The sequence below is a fragment of the Peromyscus leucopus genome, chromosome 4, assembly GCF_004664715.2.
Source record: "Peromyscus leucopus breed LL Stock chromosome 4, UCI_PerLeu_2.1, whole genome shotgun sequence".
In the NCBI taxonomy this organism is placed as follows: domain Eukaryota; kingdom Metazoa; phylum Chordata; class Mammalia; order Rodentia; family Cricetidae; genus Peromyscus; species Peromyscus leucopus.
The window spans coordinates 62,539,316-62,561,703 of record NC_051066.1 but is presented as its reverse complement, the minus strand read 5'-3'; the positions used below and the strand labels follow the sequence as shown (position 1 = coordinate 62,561,703).

The 22,388-nt window shown below is 35.1% G+C and overlaps 1 protein-coding gene and 1 pseudogene across 1 annotated transcript; both read left to right on the top strand.

The window, feature by feature from the left end:
* Positions 1-4,566: 4,566 nt before the first annotated feature.
* On the top strand, positions 4,567-5,508 carry LOC114685056 (olfactory receptor 8K3-like). Its single transcript, XM_028859654.1, has one exon. It carries the CDS (start codon positions 4,567-4,569, stop codon positions 5,506-5,508), a length of 942 nt encoding a protein of 313 aa, XP_028715487.1.
* A 12,341-nt stretch (positions 5,509-17,849) lies between these two features.
* LOC114685053 lies at positions 17,850-18,792 on the top strand (annotated as a pseudogene).
* Positions 18,793-22,388: the final 3,596 nt, after the last annotated feature.

The window sequence follows — 22,388 nt, the reverse complement described above, 5'->3', positions numbered from 1 at the left end:
TCCACAAAGACACCCCCACAAAAGACTCCTGGCAATGGCCGAGAGACACCCGGGACTGACCTACTCTGGTGATGGGATGGCCAAACACTCTAATCATTGGGCCAGAAACCCCATCCAAGGACTGAGGAATCTGGATGCAGACATCCACAGCTAGGCCCCGGGTGGAGCGCTGGGAGTCTAATTAGCGAGAAAGAGGAGGGTTTATAATGAGCGAGAATTGTTGAAGCCAAGGTTGGATAAGCACAGGGACAAATAGCCAAACGAATGGAAACACATGAACTATGAACCAAAGGCTGAGGGGCCCCCAACTGGATCAGGCCCTCTGAATAGGTGAGACAGTTGATTGGCCTGATCTGTTTGGGAGGCATCTAGGCAGTGGTACCAGGTCCTGGGCTCGCTGCATGAAACCTGGAACTTATGCAGGGACGCTTGGCTCAGTCTGGGAGGAGGGGACTGGACCTGCCTGGACTGAGTCTATCAGGTCGATCTCAGTCCTCGGGGGTGGCCTTGATCTGGAGGTGGTGGGAATGGAGGGTGGGCTGGGGGGAAGGGGAGGGGAGCAGGAAGGGGGAGAACAAGGGAATCTATGGCTGTTATGTAGAACTGAATAGTATTGTAAAATAAAAGAAAAAAATAAAAAATAAAATATAATAAAATAAAAAAAAGATTTTTGTAGCTTTATTTAGATGTATATAATCTATATGCAAATGATTACATATATGTAAGGCTGGAATTTGATGAGCTTGGATACATGTATACAACTGTGATACCATCACCACAATAAATATAGCATTTATCACTGGGGGAAAAAAAAGTACATTTTCTCTTTCCATCATGGCTTCTTGCTATTGAACTCATGTCTTCAAGCTTCTCTGGCAAGTGGATTTATATCATGATTGATCGTGCCCATCCAATTCCAACATTTTAAAAACAAAACCTAGAAATATTTATAATGGTCCCTATAATAAATAAATCTTAAGTTAACCACAAGTTCTCTATGTCAATTAGTGCACAACCTCTAGGTAATTCATTAAATATTCAAATGCTTTAGGGATAGTCACCAAATTGCTTGTAACCCCACAGGGAGAATATCTGAAGTCCAATAAAAATATATAAATTGTCCTATGAATACAATTTTAAGAAATACATGGAAGAAAGGAGACAGTTTTCATTCAATTTAAAAAGGTGGAATGTTTGATGAGACTCTGTTGTTATTATCTATGGGAGTGGTCACATGTGCTCTGGATTTTATATCTAATGTTAAGAGTTCCTTTCTGGTTCATTTTCTGTGCCTCACTACTATTGCACCATAATGCCTGAGGATCATAGATTCTTTCTTTCTTCATATTTATGCTCCAGCATATATAGATTAAGAGTTTAATTGTGCATTAGTGCTTAGAAAGTATGTTTTGTAGAACTACAACTTTATCTACAGATTTCAAAAGTAAGTGGAAATTAAAGTTGAGTAAATGGAAATTAATATTTTGGAGAGAAAAACTGATTTGTTTTTACTTTGACTTTCTTCCAAATATTTAAGTATTTAAATGACTCAGACTCTTCTTGTCATGTTAATATAAAGATAAAATAAATTTACTATCATTTTCTTATAAGGCAAAGAGAGTTTCTGCCTCATAAGGAGATATTGGAAAGGTTTTTGGACTCTAAGGTTACTTTTAAGCACCACTTTTATGGTGATGGTCAAACTGACTGTGCTGTGGAATCTGAGTGCATTCTGCAAAATAGAGTAATAAGTAATAGTCTCTCTGTAATTCCAACAAAGCTTAAAAAGACAACATGTTCCTAAGCATTGGGTTAAAAATAACTGTTGATAAGAGATACATTTTCTTTATTTACCATATAAGAACATTTATATGCAAATTAATACTGAAAATTAAAGTATACACGATAAGAACATATTCATGTAATATCACAAATTAAAGTATACATGATATTGTATACTTTACATTTCATGAATACAATTCTCCCCTCAAAAAAGCCATAAGATGTAAGCTATTTGGAACCACATGTATTAAAGATATTTAATGTTACAATATAATCTATTTTGTCATATATTTCACCCATTCTCTGTTGTAGTGGGTAGCTGTTCCAGCTTTGACCTGAAAGTGCCACCCCCTTTGAGGCTTCAGTAACTGTCGCACCTACTAGACGGGGCCGAAAGAGGACCTCTGAAGACCCGAGATCTGGATGCGCTGGCTCTCTTGGTTCCTGGATTCTAAACGCTGGTGGTAGACCAAGCAGAGTTCTCCAGAGAACACTACTGGACTGCGCTACACCTTTCCCAGACCCTGGAACCTATCCCTTCACTTGTAAGTTACCCCACAAAATATACCTCCCTTTTAACTACATGGAGTTGCCTTAATATTTAAACCAATACTCTGTAGTATTACAATCTTTAATAAAAACAATTAAACACTGTTGAAATTCATGAAATTTATAAAACATTCCAAGCTATACATTTTTAACATATATTATAACTTTGTCCAAAGAAATTTATATGAGACTTAATTGCATAAAACCAGTTCAAATGACCTCAGTCTTTTCAAATGTCTACCACACATTTTTCTAGGTTCTTCAACAATGTATTAAATCAAATTCATTATATTCAAAAACATATATTTCAATTACAAATAAATGTCCACATTGGAACTGTAAAAGTTCTACTAAATTTATACAAAATAGGTAACATTAAAATAGAATTAAAATTATAAATATTATAAGAAAAGCTATGCAAAAACAATTGAATTCTGCTTCTCTCATTTTAGTAAGGCAATGAGGATCAGTGGGGAATGCTCTGGGACAATTTGAATATTTATGTCTTAATTAACATTTGCTCATTTATTCATCACTTTAAAATAGCAACTGAATTTAAGTCCTCCGACAGAAGAATGTGCATATAAATAAAGCTCTTCCCTGCACGTTTATCTGGAACTAATGAGTAAAAACTGTGTAAATCTTTTTTATATAATGTTTCATTTAAAAAAAGTTTTTCTTTCCTTTTACATACCAACCCCTGATCTTCCTCCCTCCTCTTCTCTTATTCCTCCCCACCTACCTCCATTCCACCCCCATCCTTTTTTCATAGAGGGTAAGGCCTCCCTTGGGTAGTCAAGACAGACTGTCACACCATGTTGGGGCTGAACTAAGCCCCTGCCCCCTACATCAAGCCTGAGTAAGGCATCACACCATACGGAATGGGATCTAAAAAACCAGTTCGTGTGTAATTATAAAGGAAGAAGCAAGAAGGTAAACCAGGACTTCATGGTGAGGTCTTATCTAAAATAATCCTGATCATGATGTCCAGTAATAGAGCTCTTGCTTAGCATGGTGAAGGTCCAAGGTATAATTCTCAGTTACATGCAAGCACACACAAAGACCTCTATATATTTAAATACCACAAAAAAAATCAGAATCCTTTCATCTTTCTTTATCTTTCCTACATGGTTAGAACTTCATTGTTTTCAACATAGGCACAGAATTGTACCTGTGTATAGCTTGTGCAAGGTATCTGGGTTGTATACTGAACATATACCATACCATGCTGTACACTGTATCTACATGAATAGAGCTGATATTTGTTTATTCATAAAGACAGTTTCAATTGTTCTCTGTTGCAATATCTTAAATTTTCATGTATGTCTAATGTTTACAAGTGTTCTAAAAGGTGTAACAGCTGTAGTTATAAGACCTGTGCTTTGAAATGATGATTAATATACTAATTTTCACAATTTGCATTATGAAATCAGAGTCTGAAATTGTAGTATACTTGGTAATATTGGATGTATTGATTGTCACTATTTCATGATTGTGTAAAAATATGAAAATATTATTATGGTAATAATTCACTGTCCACTTACCTAACCCTGAAGAGTCTAATATTTATTTTTAATTATTTTATGTATTTGTACCATCTATATCTGGATCTCCATCATGTTACCTAATATACCTGCCTATTACACCAATCTATCATCTTTTACACCTATCATCTCTCTCATTTCTTCCATCCTTTCTTCCTCCTTTCTTTTGTATCCTTCCTCTTTTCCTCCTTCCATTCCCTTATTTCTTCTGTGCTTTCTTCTGATTTCCTTCCTTCCTTCCTTCCTTCCTTCCTTCCTTCCTTCCTTCCTTCCTTCCTTCCTTCCTTCCTTCCTCACATTCTCCTTTTATTAAATTCTTATAAAGTAACAATGGATATTGCTAGTGGCTGGAAGTTGTATACAGTGTGGTGTGTTTAAACTTTGACAGTTTTTAAACAATTCATTGCCGATAATATTTCAACTCCAAATTTATGTAAATGAAATATCTGAATCACTGAATGAATTTTAATTAGGAAGATGCATTATATGAAAAACAAAGCCCTCTCTATCATTTATACTTTGCTGTATGTAAATAAGATGTACATTCATTTAAAAATATTCTGTATTAAACTTTCAATAGATAACATTTCTAGAAGAAATTTACATAGTAAATGGCTTGAAAGTGACAATGTCTCAAATCTTTTGACTACAGGATTTTTTCTATCCAGAACAGAATCTGAAATACACCTGCATGGAGAAAGGGAATCTCACAGTGCTGACTGAATTCATTCTGAAAGGCATCACTGACCGACCTGAGCTGCAGACCCCACTATTTGTGTTGCTCCTCATTGTCTATCTCATCTCTGCAGTGGGCAATGTAGGCATCATCCTCCTCACTAAGGTGGACTCCAGGCTGCAAACACCCATGTACTTTTTTCTAGGACATCTGGCTCTCACTGACCTTGGATATTCTACAGCTGTGGGACCCAAAATGTTACTGAATTTTGTTACAGAGCATAGTTCAGTTTCCTATTATCTTTGTGGTACACAGCTAGCCTTCTTTCTTCTTTTTATTACTTGTGAACTATTTATCCTGTCTGCCATGTCCTATGACCGCTATGTGGCTATATGTAACCCTCTGCTCTACATGGCTATCATGTCACAAAGAATATGTTGGGTGCTGGTGGCAATCCCATATCTGTACAGTGTATTTGTGTCTCTAGTTGTCACCCTAAGGATATTCACTTTATCCTTCTGTGGACACAATATCATCAATCATTTCTTCTGTGACTGTATCCCCTTGATATCTTTGCTCTGTTCAAACACACTTGAGGTTGAATTGATAATTAGGTTCTTTGCAACTTTTGATTTGATTTCTTCTCTACTGGTTGTACTTGTGTCTTACCTGCTTATCTTCATAGCCATTCTGAGGATGAAATCTCCTGAGGGGAGGCGCAAGGCTTTTTCAACCTGTGGGTCCCACCTGACTGTGGTCACTGTCTTCTATGGGACTTTGATATTCATGTATGTGCAGCCCAAGTCCAGTCAATCATTTGAAACTGATAAAGTGTCTTCCATATTTTACACTCTTGTTATCCCAATGTTGAATCCCTTAATCTATAGCTTGAGGAATAAAGATGTAAAAGATGCCATAGAAAGAACCTGGAAAAAGATAGCCAACATTTTTTCTTAAAAGCTGCATACAATAATAGCCATAAAAATCTGCTTTAAATGTAAACATACATTGTTTTCTTCATCCCAAACATGAATAGGCTCAATATATAGATCATTTACTTGAGTCTTAGTACTAAAACAACTTTATTTATTATAACTATATTAAGGAAGAAAAGAAAAAAAAGGTTTTGCTTTCCCTCAAGGAAAAGAGTAGTGATATTTTATTTGTGCTGAAATGGGATATTTTATTTGTATGTTAATAAATAAATTTTTCTGGAGATCAGAAGTCATAGCGAGCCATAAACAGAAGTCAGGCGGTGGTAGCACATGCCCTTAATCTGATCACATAGCAGGCAGAGTCTCTTTGTGGTCAAGAACACAGCCAAGAATGGTGACACATGCCTTTAATCCCAGTACCTACCATAGCGACCTGGAGATCTGTATAGACAGGCAGTGACAAGGCAGTAATGTGGCTGGGCTTAGAGACAAGGAGAAGGCAGAACAGGAAGGCAATAAAAACACAGGTTTGACAGGATGACGCTGTCTCTTGGAAAGCTACAGTGTGGTATTAAGATAAGGTAAATGAGTGGCTATTCGCTATTTCTCTGATCTCTTTGCCTATTACCCATGGATTTGGTTCTGTGTTTCTTATTTAATAAGACTTCTTAGAAATTCATCAAAAGAAATTCATCAAAGTAAGAATTTTAATAATAGGACTTGAGTACAGTCTGTAGAGAGTAATTTTGGGTTGAGGGTCAACGTATCCCAAATATGTGTTACTGAGTCCTATGATGCTTGGGGAAACCAAAGAGGTCATGAACTGTGTGGCATTTTTATCATTACAGTGAAATTTGCAGGGTTCATTCTATTATGTGTTCGTATCTGTGTTTCTGCTTTTTGTAAATTAAGACTTTCTGTTTTAGGCTAAAATTCATTGATATGGATATCTTACGATCAAATTTGATTATGACCTGAGAACTGCTAATTGCAACTCATGGTTAAAGTCATTCATGAAAAAATGTTCAAGTACTCCTTCCTCATGATAAATTTAAATGTGCCCCCTATTTTCTCAGTGTTCTTTTATATATAAAACTGTTCACCCTAAATATTTGGCTAGTCAGCAACTGAGAGATTCAGCAACATCTGTTCTTGAATAACTCATGGCATGTCTGTGCACAAGTGGGTCCACCATTACTATGTTTATCTAATGTACTCACATTCTGCCTTAGGATAGATCATGATTTATCAACAGTTTGAACTAGATTCTTACTGACTTTTTAGCACTATTGTTACTTGACTTCTCTAAATTTAAGTGATTCTTATTTAAAATTCATAGTTGTTTCGTCATTCAGTTCTTTCATAAGATCCCTTTCAATAAGTATGTATGTGGATCGTCTTAAGACTGATATGTTTTGTTTCATCCATAAACTTCATTCTGTCTTTATACTGGGTTTTGCATTATTTTTTATTTGATAATTAACCCATATGAAGCTAACAGATGGACTCTTTTTTTTTGAACTATGCTATGTCTAAAGAAAATTAGGTAGATTAAATATTCATGTACAAACTTGTAACATCTTCACACTCAGCATCCATTCCATCACTTCCTCTATAATACTACAACCTATTATACAATTTCTAATGTTTATAATTTGGTGTTTTATTTTGATCATGGTCATATTGATATATTTCCTTAGTATGTGATCATTCATTCAATAAAATCATTTTAGACACATACATTAGAGAAACTATTTACTGAAATACTAAAAGCACATAGGTTTTATTTTTTCTTTATTCTTTAGAATTTCATATGTGTATACAAAGAAATCTATATCTCCTCCCTCCCTCCTCCCATATCCCACAACATATCACCTTCTTATTTTAGATTTCTTTTGATTACATATTTTTGAGATTATAATATGATTACATCATTTCCACCTTCTTTCCCCACTCCAAACCTGTCATTTACCCCTTCTTACTCTCTTTCATATTCATACCTTCTTTTCAAACTAATGTTGTTATATATATTGTTATACATATAATATACATCTAATATATATATCTAATATATGTATATATATATATATATTTAAATATATATATATTTAAATACCTCACAAAGTATAATTAGTGTTCCCCATAAGTTCATGGGAGAGGATCAATCTACTGGAGCAAGGAAATCATTTGGGTTGGGTGCATATGGATATTTCCACAATGGATAGACATTGCCAAAATATGTATAGTTGATCTTTTATTTAGCCCTACAATATTGAATAGTTAAATTTTAGCTGTTTATTCATCTGTATATAATAAAATATTGTACTTTCTGAGGAAAAGTATGTAAAGAAGAAATAAATGAATTGTTAGTATTGGTTTTAGTGAGCACATCAAAATATTTAAATAAGTATAATTTTAAGTTATTTTAAGTTGGACATAGTGGCACATGCCTTTGATCTCAGAATTTGATAGACAGAGGAATGCAGACCTCTATGTGTTCTAAGCCGGCCTGGTCTACACAGTGAGCTGCACAACAGACAGGGCTGCATAGACCCTATCTCAAAAACAACAACAACAAAATATTTCAGCAAATTAATTTCTGTAGGTGATTATAAGTTTTAGTTGCTAAAAAGTACAGTTTGTATAGCTCATTAAAATGCCTGTAATAAATATAGTCCCTAATTCTACGTCTGTTTATTACAAAAATTACTATGAGATAATATGTAAAATACTGGAAAAACCAACAATACATGAAAAAATGAAACATGCAATTTTAGGTTGGTGTTTTAACAATGAATCTATGAATTTTAAGTTACACATACAAGAAAGCACCGAATAAGAGTTAGTGATTAAGACAGACTTAATACTGGAAATTAGTATCAAAAGTAAGTTTGACCTCATAAAAAATCAGCGCTAGGTACCTTGAATCCAGAAAATATCTGTGTAATCATTCTTTGGGAAATGTTTCAGATATTTAAAAGGAAGTTTCATTAGCTATATTTTTGAGAATAAGAAGTAACAATGAAATTGGATATGTATAAAATATAAAAGCATAATAAATGCATAAATTAGGAAAAAGAATGTATGTGTTGTTAACTACTAAAGTATTTACAAAAGGCATATCCCATATTAGTTCTCATAAGTAACATATATGACTTGACATTCAAAATTGTAATGCTATTGCTGTATTCAAAAACTGAAAAATATTACTTATATATGATAAACTAATAGGTACCAAGAAATTGTTGTTCCCCTAAGCACTATTATATATAGTTCCTTACCAAACAACTTAAAATTAGAGCTTGTGAGGACTAGTAGTTTTCCCTTTTTTAGCCCTCAATTATTTCTGTTTGTTTGTTACATACTGAATGACTATTTCAAGTATGCCTTATGTGACTAAACAATATTTTTCAAACTGAGAATTAGGTCAGAGGTTAAGAGTATGTGCTGCTCTTGAAGGAACCAAAGAATTAGTTTCCAGCACTTATATAGTGTCCCCAAACCCTTAGCACTCCTATTCCAGGGTACACCATGCACTCTTATGACCTCTGCAGGATTCAGACTCATATATGATGTGTATACACACACAAAGCAAACATTCATTCATATAAAATATAAACAAACTGAAAAAGTGTTTTACTAAACTGACATTATTAATTTCAAGCAGCATCTAGAAATATGTACAAATAAAATCACTTCTCATCCTAAATTCCTTCCACAGTGTCTCTGTTTTACATAAGAAAGTTTTCTTCAGTAATATTTATATGGTTCATTTTTCAAAGACCAATATTTCATCGGTCATTGATGCCCATCATGATGTAATGACAGACAGATAAGGACTATCCGTGTGTGTGCAAATGTATTCCTACATGAACTGACAGATATCTATGATTCATCATGGAAAATTTATCACAAAGGTTGATAAATGAATCCATTAAATGTTAGAGTTCTTTCCTGGTACACATAAAATATCAGAAGACAAATAAAGTTGTTTATTTATGGAACTGTATAATAAGCTTACAATCCATACAGAATTAGATACATCTATGTATGGGGGAAAAACATACATTATCATCCTGCTGAAGGAAACAATAAAATGACTCCTAATGATGTTCTGCCATACTCATTGATCAATGCCTTCCTCACTCAGCATCAGATAAGCTCCCTTTTGTTGCAGATGGGAGCAAATGCAAAGACTCACAACTGGACAACAGGCAGACAGATATTTTGAAACACTCAGTCTTAACTTGGATATCTTTATCAAACTCATCCACTCAGGGTTTACAGTGCTATGGATAAGAGGAGGCAGAAAAATTGTAAGAGCTGGAGAAGGTGGATGACTACAAGGAGACTATAAATTCAAAACACAACAGGATTGATACACATATGAACTCCCAGAAGCTGTAGAAGCATATATAGTGCTTGCACAGGTTCAGGTCACACAGGGTCCAAGTTATGAGAGTGTTAAGTAGACTCCATTCCCCATCCTTAACCAAAGTACTATCTCCAATTGACATCTGCACACGAAGAAAACAATAGCTTTTTTTTCTAATGGAATTTTTTTTCGTAATGGGGATGTTATCCACACTTAAGGATAAGCCCCATGCTCAGCAGTAGATGCCAAACATGAAAGAAACTCAATACTGTATTTATAGTTTTATTTCTCATATTGCTTTGTTTGGATACATTTTTAATTTTATTGTTTTGCTTATTTATTATGATTTCAAGTTTATTATGCTCTCTCTCTCTCTCTGTCTCTCTCTCTCTCTGTGTGTGTGTGTGTGTGTGTGTGTGTGTGTGTGTGTGTGTGTGCACGCAGGCGTGCACGCACATGTGAGTGCATGTTTCTTAGGTCCTTTTGCTATTTATTTTTTCGGTCTGTTTGCTTTATTTTTTGCCTGTTTGTTTTCTCAAGAGAGAAAAAAAGATAGTTTTGTTTGTTTTCCTGTTTTCTAAAGAAAAGGAGACAATAGACTTGGGGTTTGGTGGGTGAGGACATGGGGAGGATCTGTGAGGACTTGAGGGTGAGGGAACAGTGATCATAATATATTATATGAAAAATATCATATGTGTATGATGTATAAGAAGATGGAAAAACTGGACACAGTTCCAGTATACTTCTGAGCATAAAAGTCATAGCTACACTGACACAAGTTTGCAATTACAAATTAAAGTTAATCATATCCTATGAGATTAAGGCTCTATTTTTTCACATCATTTCCACTGTACTTTTAGGGGTACAGATTTTTAGAGCTACGTCAGACAATTGTTGGAACTATTAAACAAATTCAGAAAAGTTGCAAGATTAAAAAATCATACAAAATTCAGTAGGATTCTTCCATAACAATAGCAATTTCCTTTAAATGATTGAGAAGAAATTAATTTCATTTACCATAACTGTAAGAAGCAATATACCTAAGAACAAAATAATTGAAATCTAAAATAATAGACAATCTTTACAATGGAAAAGCCAAAACATTTGTGTGAGGAAATGAAGTGGCTTTAAAATAAAACTGTGTACAATATTCATGGACTGGAAAAATTAACATATTAATTGTTCCAGGTAGGCAGCTATGCTCACTCCTACAGCACTGTCAACCCCGCATATAGCAACAATGATCATCAAATTCAATGTTATCCTCAAATAAAAGATACCTTAATCACAAAAAAAGAAAGAAAAACAAAACAAAACAAAACATTTGGACCATGCTCTCTGAACCATAAAACAAGAAAACACAGCAAAAGTCATCTTGAGTATTAAGGTTAAAGAAAATCCATTAAATTGACGGAATCTATAAAATACTATAAAGTTATAAGAATAAAGGCATAAATGGAGACAGAAGAGACTTGTAGAGCCTAAAGACCAACCCATTCACCTGGTATAGCCAATGAATTTATGATTGTACACACGGATTTACAACCTAGAATGACAGTGGGAATTACATTGAACAATATATCCAAAAACCCTCCTCAGAAAATAGAATGTCTATATTCATGCTAATAAAAGTAGAAAACTGTGTTTTACTAACAATGAAAGTGAATTCAGAATTGTTTAAGACTCACACAGAGAGAACGCCTCAACCTATGAAATGACCAGAGTGGCACATGGAAAATACTGGAGAACTATAAAAGAAAACCATGGAGACTTTTAAACATCAAGCGTTAAGCACAAGTATGTGAATGTGATTAAATCAAACTAAAAAGTTCATAATAATTAAAAGAAAAAACTTCAGATTGTAATGTAAATCTAGAGCAGTGGTTCTCAACCTTCCTAATGCTGTGACCTTTTCATACCATAAAATTACTTCCATTGCTGATTCATAACCATAAGTTTTACTACTGTTATAAATTAAATAATGATGTAAATATCTGTTTTCTGATGGTGTGGGGCAACTCCTGTGAAAGCACCATTTGACTCAAAGGGTCCTGACCCACATATTGAGAACTGCTGATCTAAAGTGTGGGATAAAATATTTGCCACCCATAAAATTTAGAAACAGATGTAGTCCATAATAAAAAGGACTCCAAAAGGCAATGGTTAAAATCAAATCATTTAAATAATGGACAGTAAATCTAGATGGAAATTTCCCTAAATAAAACATACTAAGTGAGAAAAGTTCATTTTAAAATGTCCTCTTGGAGATATACCCAGGGGATGCTCAATCATACCACAAGGACACTTGCTCAACTATGCCCATAGCAGCATTACTCCTAAAATTCAGAACCTAGAAACAACATAGATGCCCCTCAACCAAAGAATGGATAAAGAAAATGTAGTACATATGCACAATGGAGTATTCCTCAGCTGTAAAAATAAATGACATCATGAAATTTGCAGGCAAATGGATGGAACTAGAAAATATCCTGAGTGAGGTAACCTAGACTCAGAAAGACAGACATGATATGTACTCATTCATAAATGGATACTGGATGTAAATCAAAGGATAATCAGACTACAACCCACAGCTACAGAGAAGCTAGGTAACAAGGAGGAACCTAAAAGGGATACATGGATTATGTTGGGAAGGGGAAACAGATGAGATCTCCATGGGTAAACTGGGGGTGGAGGGGATGGGGGATGAGAGAACATAAAATAATGGGATGGTAGAGCTGGGACAAGGACAGAGTGGGAGAGCAATGAAAGAGATATCTTGATAGAAAGAGACATGGGGATAGAGAGAAAACTGATGCTAGGGAAATTCCCAGGAATCCCCAAGGATGACTTCAGCTTCAACTACTAGCAGTAGTGGAGAAGGTGCCTGAGCTGGCCTACCCTGGTAATCAGATTGGTGAATACTCTTAACTGTCATCATAGAGGATCCTTCATCCAGTAACTGATGGAAGCAGATGCAGAGATCCACAGCCAAGCACCAGGCCGAGTTCTCCAGTTGAAGAGAGGGAAGAGAGATTATGTGAGCAAGGGGGGGAGGGGGTCAAGATCATAATGGGAAAATCTACAGAACTAGAAAATATAGAAGCTCTTAGGAAGTCAACAAACTTTAGAATGACAGCTGTAGAAGCTGCAGGGGACCTGAGTAGGCCCTCTGCATGCAAGAGACAGTTGTGTAGCTTGGTCTGTTTGAGGGGCCCCTGGCAGTGGGATAGGATCTATTCCTGGTGCATGAGCTGGCTTTCTGGAGCCTATTCCTTATGGGGGGACCCCTTTCTAGCCTTGATGCAGAGGAGAGGAGCTTAGACTTTACTTAGCTGAACATACCAGAATTTGCTGATTCCCCATGGGAGGCCTTACCCTTTTGGAGGAGGGCATGGGGGCTGGACTGGGGTTGTCGGGGGAGGCTGGGAGACATCAGGAGGAGGAATGAGAGGGGGATCTCTGGTTGGCATGTAAAATGAATAAAGTTTTTAAATAAAGAAAAATGTACAGTAGCATTCAAAATCCAAACCAAAGTATTAATTCCCCATATTTGTTTATTTCAATTAATTTGTTTGTGTGTATGTGTGTTCACACAATACAAGAGTTCATGTGCATAATGTGCACATCAGTGACCATAGATGCCAGAAGAAAGTATCAACAAATTATTCTCGAACTTAAGTCACAGGCTGTTGTGAGCCACTAAGTGGGTATTGGTGATTGAACTCAGAACCTCTGTAAGAGCATTCCTGAACTTTTAACTGGTCCACCATCTCTCCATCCCCCACTTCCTCATACATAGAATGACCACTCTTCAAATACTTACTAGTACTCTCTTTTGATAGGAAGGCAGCTAATAAATGTATAAAAAATGAGGCACTTACAAAATGGATGTGCTTTGTAATATCTCTTGATATTACTTTTTGAATCTCAGAAAGCTTTCTTTTAACTATGGCTTAAATGTATGCTATGTAGCCATCTACAATTTTCTACAATTTAGCATCATGTTCAGATTCATCCACATTATTACACATTATAGAATATAAATTTTTAAGGCTGGATGATATTCAGTGACTACATGTAATATATTTTACATTTCAATTCATTTATAAATGGATATTTAACTTGTTTTTATTTCATAACTAGTTAGAATTAAGTTACAATGAATTTGATGCTGTGAACATCTCTTTAAGCTCATATGAAAATAGTTTTAGATAAAACCAGACATCTGTTGACTCATCTTATAATATTAGTTTATTAAAAGTGAAATAAAAATTCTTCCAGACAATTAGTGGACAGTCTCTAGACATTTCATTAAGCATTCTGACATTGTGGGCTAATCAAGAAATTGCCTGACACATCCACGGGGAGACTCTTTAGAGTTTGAACAAATATTCATAAGCAAGCATCTAATACTCTGTGTTAACTTATGCATGCGAGAGTCGCTGAGAAGTTTTCATCATAGGTAAGGGATGCAGTAGTTTATGACAGCAGTACCCTCAGAAAAGGACACAGTTTGCTCTGTCTTTGTGATCAAATGTTGCTGTCTTTTTTATTTCTTTCCTGTCTTAACTCCTACTCCCTGGTGGCTGAACAAGAAGACCCCCCTGTCATTTACGTTAGAGAGAGAAAGCAGATAAGAAATCTGAAGCACACGTATTTCACCTGTTCTTAGAAAATATTAAATTTTCTATATACATGATATAAAATCTGATACATATAAATATGAAAATAGATGATGTAACAATAAATCATATGAATATTTTCAAAGTAGAAATTCAATCATTTTAATTTGCTTTCAAATAGTTAAGCATTATAATTACAAGTTTTCTACAGTTAATTCGAAAAAGTTTAACACTTAATGTATATAGGTAACTGCATTGATGAGAATGATGCATGATATATTCATGTCAAACCAATGTTCTACATCATATTGACATATAAAAAGCAACTATTTGTATTAAGGGAATTTTAAATAATCACCTTAGTGGCATTGATAAAATATTCTTTATTTTGTACAGTGATCTGTCTACACATTGATATGACTGTAGGTTTAAAAATTAAATTTGGTTAATTGGAAAATAATAAATAATAGTATACTGCATTCTATTAAAATCTAAAACTACTAGGGTAAAGTATATGTGCATCCTTTTCTATACATAATTACTTGTATATGATTTTATTTTATAATATATTATTATTATTGCAAACATATATATATATTGTTATATAAAACATCAAAGCAAGATTTAAACAGTTTCCCATTGCAATTTTGGAAGATACTTCTCTAATATTGTAAAAGCATATCCTTCCTATATTTATATAACAAAGGTTTTCAGATGGGACAGTGTAGACTACCAAGTATCTTCAAACACCTAAGTAACATTTTATGTGGAAACAATAGGAAGTCTATTCTAAATATAATGTTGAAAATTTTGTGATTTTATTTAGTTACCTACACATCTTGTAAATACAGTCAGTAATGATTAAAACATTCACAAAATACTGTCTTTCATATGACAATAACAATTAATATATAACTGCAAAAAACTACAAAATCATCTTTCTTTCCTTTTTCCACTCCTTCCTTACTTCCTTTATTTCTTTTAGTTTTTGATACAGGACTTATGTAGCCCAGTCTGGTTTTACATCCCTTTCTCTATATTAAAAAATGACGCTCTTAAACTCCTGATACTACTGTTTCCATGTCTCAAAATCTAGAAATACAGGTGTGAGCCAAAAGGCTTGGCTTCGGGATTTTCCTTTGAAATAAAGTATCTCTCTATCCAAGAGGGAATTTTGTAAATCTTCACTATATAAAACCAATGTTATGGGTTCTTTTTCCATAATTTCATCAGATGGCCTCATTCTCCTAATTTCTTCCACAATGAAGTGCATCAGATTTGTTACACTAAAGTAAGTAAACATCAGATATAATGGAAATGCCCATACTGGTAGAACAATATTCCAGTAAAATGATGTAAATACAACTCAAAATATTATTGCATTTAATGAATGTTACATGATAAATTGTGAAAATCAAAAACATTGATTGTCTACATAATGGCAGTCATGCAAGGAGTAAATCAGAAAATGACTGGGAAAATTCGAAAATTGATATGTTATTTTCTAGTACCCTTGTTTTCTATCTTGTTATTATTTTTCATAATTTTTTAGTTTTTATACAATATATTTTTATCTTCTTTTTCCCTTCCCTCAATACCTCACAGATCATGCCAACGTCATTGCCTACCCAGGTTTATGTTCTCTCTCTGAAAGAAGAAAAAATAAAGCAAACCCCAAAATTTAAACCTTAAAAAAAACTTAAAAGACAGAAAGCAATAAACCATAACAAAATAAGAACATGAAAAGTAATGAAGTTCATTTTGTGTTGACTAACTACTCCTGAGTATGAGACCTGCCCTGGAAGGTGGTTGATATACTCAGTGCCACTCCATTAGAGAAAATTGATTTTCCCTTTATCAGCACATATCAATGACTAATAATCAATCTTGTATAGGGGTGGAAGTTTGTGATCCTTTCTCTATCCTGACAAACCTTTCAGCAAAAGGCAAGGGCAGGGTACATATTTATTTGTGGAAGATACCTCTTTCAGATACTGTGACAAACTTCAAAGTAATATTACCAGCACTCCTCAAAGTAAATAAAAGGATCACAGGTTCCTGAGCAGCCTGACCTACACAGTGAGGCTTTGCTTCTAAATGCTTCTAAAAAGCACAAAGGTGGGTATGCTGCCCAGAGATAAAGTGCTTGGCAAATATATGCAATCACCTTGATTTGATCCTCAGTAAGCACATACAAAACACAAATGTGATTAATATTTGAGAATGATTTTATAATATCATTTCAACATTGAAATACCTAATCATTCTTCCAAAGAATGCTGCAAAGACATCTTTGGAACTTGCCATAGACCTTTATGAAAAATTAACTGTACAAAGCAAGGTTTGTTTTTATTAAGTACATGTATCAGTTCTGTGTACATCTATTCAGTGCTTTGTTTCTTCACATGAAGACAATATTATACATTAGTATGCTGACTTTTATTCATCTGCCCAATATTTACCAAGATATTCAACACCTTACTTTGCATCACCTACTATAACTATTTTAGATGACTATATTATAAAGAATAATTTATATGCTTTAAAATATAAATATTTATAAAATACCAACTATGCATGAGTGCCAGAAACCTATCTTGCATACTCTACCACAGCAGTGTTTGTTTTTACTGATAAGACATTGCTCCAGATATGTGTGTGTATTTTCTTTACCCTGTCATTAGAAAATCTAACAGAATGGGCATGTGTATCATTGATGTTATTGAGAAAAGTGTTGTTACTAAATGAAATGGAAGCATATGGAGAACAACATTGCAATGAATATCCATTAGATATTTACTTAACAATTTAGCCTTAATATTTCATCATAGTTTTACTCTAATTTTTTATCTATATCTTCATATCTGCATTTATACTCTTATACCATCTGTATATGTCTGCATGTATATATACTTGTATGTATATATATACATATATATATCTTCCTATCTGTCATCTACTATTTAAGTATATAACTATAGAAGTTTATAAAATTATATGCGGATTATTGGTATATATTGTTTGGAGATGAATTCAAGAACTATATGTGGTGTTTACCAGACTAACTGGTTGCAAACCCTTAGAAGACAGTGGTAATTTCATGTTTACATTGGGATTATCTAAAAATCTCTTGAAGTAGTAAAGTGATTTCCATTAAAACACCATAAATGAGAAATACAAATTAGCTTCTGTTTCTTTATTTGTATATTTCTGTGATTAAATGTATTCATTTTAAATATTAAGTTGGAAAAATCAGATATTTCTTACTTGTAGTCTTGCACTATAGATGTTGTTCAAAAGACAAATAATGAAAGACATTCAGTATTCTATTGCTTCTATTAATAACAGGTTTTATGATAAAGAAGAATGGAGAAACCCAATCTCACAGTGGTGACTGAATTCATCCTAATGGGCATCACTGAGAATCCTGAGCTGCAGGCCCCATTGTTTGGGTTATTCCTCATCATCTATCTGATCTCAGTGATTGGCAACTTGGGGATCATCATCCTCACCAATGTAGATGCCAAACTACAGACACCAATGTACTTCTTCCTTAAACATTTGGCTTTTACTGATTTTGTTTATTCAACAACTGTGGGACCAAAAATGTTGGTAAACTTTGTTGTAGATAAAAATGCAATCTCCTACTATCTTTGTGCTACACAGTTAGCTTTCTTTCTTCTGTTTATTGGCAGTGAGCTTTTTATTTTGTCTGCAATGTCATATGACCGCTATGTGGCCATATGTAAGCCTCTGCTCTACACTGTCATCATGTCACATAAAGTATGTTGGGTCCTAGTTACAATTACATACCTTTACTGTACATTTATGTCCCTTGTTGTCACCATAAATATTTTCTCTTTATCCTTCTGTGGCCACAATGTCATTAATCATTTCTTTTGTGACTGCTATCCCCTTAATATCTTTGCTTTGTTCGAATACACATGAAGTTGAACTTATAGTTATGATCTTTGCAGCTTTTGATTTGATTTCTTCCCTTACAGTTGTTCTTATGTCCTACCTGCTCATCCTGATAGCCATTCTCAGGATGAACTCTGCTGAGGGCAGACGCAAAGCTTTCTCCACCTGTGGGTCCCACCTCACAGTGGTTACAGTGTTCTATGGGACATTGATATTTATGTATGTACAACCTGAATCTAGTCATTCCATTGACACTGATAAAATATCATCCATATTTTATACTCTAGTCATCCCCTTGTTGAATCCCCTGATCTATAGCCTGAGGAACAAAGATGTAAAAGATGCCCTACAAAGAACATGGCAAAAAATATTCAGCACATTTTCTTAAAATGTAACATGTAAGATTAATCCGTCAAACCAAGTTTTAATGTGGACTTATTCTTCTTTCCTTCCGAATGTACAACAAGCACCAGTGTGCTTAACTATCTGAATTTAACTGTGTAAATTCAGTGTATTTAACTACCTGAATGTTGGTGCTAATCAAATTCTCATATATTATACTTGCATTAGTGGAGAATGATTTCATTCAGAGGATATTATATTTTAAACATAACAGCCAAGCCTATTGAAAAATACAAGGAGATTTGGTCTCTGTAGAACTGAAGTTATATCTAAAGAGACATATGGTGCATGAGAGGGAAAGTACAGTATGTACAAAAGAGACTTTAAATGATCTTGTGGAATTATCTATTTAAAAAAGCATTCTGTCATTTGTAATTGCATGTGCTTATGTTTTATGAAATTACAGTGTTTTTTTATTTAGCTCTGCTTTTGTATGTTTGACAGTTTCATGCATTTATATAATACATTTTAATTATTGTCACTTCCATTCTTTTTTATTATAAATATTTTTATTTCATAATTAATTTAATTTTACATATCAGCCACAGATTCCCCCATCCTCCTTCATCCCACCCCCCAGCCCTCACACCCAATCTACCCCCCATTCCAAACTCCTCCAAGGCAAGGTCTCCCCTGGACCAGGCCTCTGAATAATTTCGACAGTTGATGAGCTTGAATTGTTTGGTAGGCTTCTGGGCATTGGGACCTGGACCTGTCCTTGGCGCATGAGCTGGCTTTTTGAAACCTAGGGCCTAGGGCTGAGACACTTCCACTCTTTAGTCCCTCATCACTCTAGAACACAAAGGTGTGCAGATTAATATCAGGGTCTTCAATTCGATTCCATTGGTCTACATGTCGGTTTTTATGCCAGTACCAAGATGTTTTTATTACTGTAGCTCTATAGCAGAGATTGAGGTCAGGGAACATGATGCCTTCATGGTTGTTTAATTGTACAGGATTCTTTAGGCTATCATGGGTTTTTGTTTTTCCATATGAAATTGAGTATTATTCTTTCCAGGTCTGTGAAGAATTGTGCTGTTATTTTGATGGGGATTGCATTGAATCTGTAGATTGCTTTTGGTAAGATTGCTATTTTTGCTATGTTAATCCTGACTATCCATGAACATGGGACAGCTTCCCATTTTCTGACATCTTCTTCAATTTCTTTTTCAGGGACTTAAAGTTCTTGTCATATAGGTCCTTCACTTGCTTGGTTAGTGTTTCCCCAAGGTATTTTATATCATTTGTGGGGTGCTGAGAAGAAGGTATATTCTTTTTGTTAGGATGGAATGTTCTGTAGATATCGATTAATTCCATTTGAGGCATGACATCAGTTAAGTCCTTTATTTCTCTGTTAAGTTTCAATTTGAGCGATCTGTCCAGTGGTGAAAGTGGGGTGGCGAAGTCTCCCACTATTAATGTGTGGGGTTTTATATATGGTTTAAGCTTTAGTAATGTTTCTTTTACATATGTGGGTGCCCTTGTGTTTGGGGCATATATGTTCAGAATTGAAACTTCATCTTGGTGGATCTTTCCTGTGATGAGTATATAATTGCCTTCTTGATCTCATTTGATTGATTTGTTTGAAGTCTATTTTGCTGGATATTAGGATGGGTACCCCAGCTTGCTTCTAATGATCATTTGATTGGAAAGTCTTTTCCCAGCCTTTTATTCTTAGGTAGTGTCTATATTTGAATTCGAGATGTTTCTTGTATGCAGCAGAAAGATGGGTCCTGCTTTTGTATCCATTTTTTTTAAGCCTGTGTCTTTTTATAGGTGAATTAATTCCATTGATATTAATGACCAGTGATCTGTTCATTCCTGTTATTTTTTGGTGGTAGTGTGTGTGTACTTCTCTTCTTTGGGGTTTACTGTTGTGGCTTTATCTATTGCCTGTGTTTTTGAGGGTGTATCTAAATTCCTTAGGTTGGAATTTTCCTTCTATTGCTTTCTGTAGGGCTGGGTTTGTGGATAAGTATTGTTTAAATCTGGCTTTGTCTTGGAATGTCTTGTTCACTCCGTCTATGATGATTGAATGTTTTGCTGGGTATATTAGTCTAGGCTGGCATCCATGGTCTCTTATTGTCTGCATTATATCTGTCCAGGTCCTTCAGGCTCTGAAAGTCTACATTGAGAAATCAGGTGTTATTCTGATGTATTTGTCTTTATAAGTCACTTGGCCTTTTTCCTTTGCTGCTCTTAATATTCTTTCTTTATTCTGTACGTTTAGTTGTTTAATTATTATGTGGCGAGGGGACTTTTTTGGGCGGTTGCCTGTTTGGTGTTCTATAGGCTTCTTGTATCTTCATAGGCATTTCCTTCTTTAAGTTGGGAAAGTTTTCTTCTATAATTTTGTTGAATATATTTTCTGTGCCTTTGAGTTGGTATTCTTCTCCTTCCTCTATGCCTATTATTCATAGGTTTGGTCTTTTCATGGTGTCTCAAATTTCTTGGACATTTTGGGTCATAACTTCGTTGGCTTTAGTGTTTCCTTTGACTGATGAATCTATTTCTTCTACCGTATCTTCAACACCAGAGATCCTCTCTTCCCTCTCTGTCATTCTGTTGGTTATACTTGCATCTGAAGTTCCCGATCTTTTACTCAGGTTTTTTATTTCCAGCATTCCCTCTGTTTGTGTCTTCTTTACTTTTTCAATTTCCCTTTTCAGGTCTTGGACTGTTTCCTTTATTTGTTTCATTGCTTTTTCATGATTTTCTTTCAGTACTTTATTGTTTTTTTCCTGTACTTTATTGTTTTCTTCCAGGACTTTATTATTTTCTTGCAGGACTTTATTGTTTTCTTCTAATTTGTTTGCCCTTTCCTCTAGTTGTTTACAGTGTTCTTCAAATTTTCTTGACTTTTCCTCTACACAAGCCTCTACCTTCTTCATGATATTACTCATAAGGCTACTTTCTTCTGCTTCTTCCAATTTTTGATGTTCAGGTCTAGATGTTGGAGGCGGGCTAGGTTCTGGTGATGCTGTATTGCTCTTCATTTTGTTGTATGTACTTCTGCCTTGACATCTGCCCATCTCCTTGTGGTTCCTTCTTGGTCTTATCAGTGTACTTGGTTCAGAAAGAGCTGACAGATTCAGGAAGTCTCTCTCTCTTGTCCAGATGGGAGTTCTCTTGTCCAAATGGGAACTCGGGGCAGGATGGAAGCTCTTATCTTGACCGGAAGTCTCTGGTCTCAGAAGGGAGGTCGGGAGCAGGATGGGAGCTGGGGGCCGGTCTCTAAGTCTCAGGAGATGGCTGGGGTCTCAGGCAGATGGGTGTGGGGGCAGGACATGGAGATTGCAGGGGCTGCCGGGGGGCTTGGAAAAGGGGATCCTCCCAGTGGGGCTAGAAGGGGACCTGCCGTGTGGCCAGAACCTGGGGTCAAGTTGGGCAGGTCTTCCCAGGGTGGCTGGTGCTCAGGGATGGGGTCTGGGTTGGGCCCAGATACTCACCTCTGGTCCAGAAGGGAAGTTAGGCCCATCATGTAACTTAATGTGTCACTTGCAGAGGCCTCATTTTGATCATATTGTAGGTCGAGCACACACTCCAGGAACCACAAGTAACTCAAACGGTAAGCTGCACTCA

What these genes read in the sequence shown, in the direction of transcription:
- LOC114685056 (XM_028859654.1), top strand. Translation starts at nt 4,567, where the DNA reads ATGGAGAAAGGGAATCTCACAGTGCTGACTGAATTCATTCTGAAAGGC.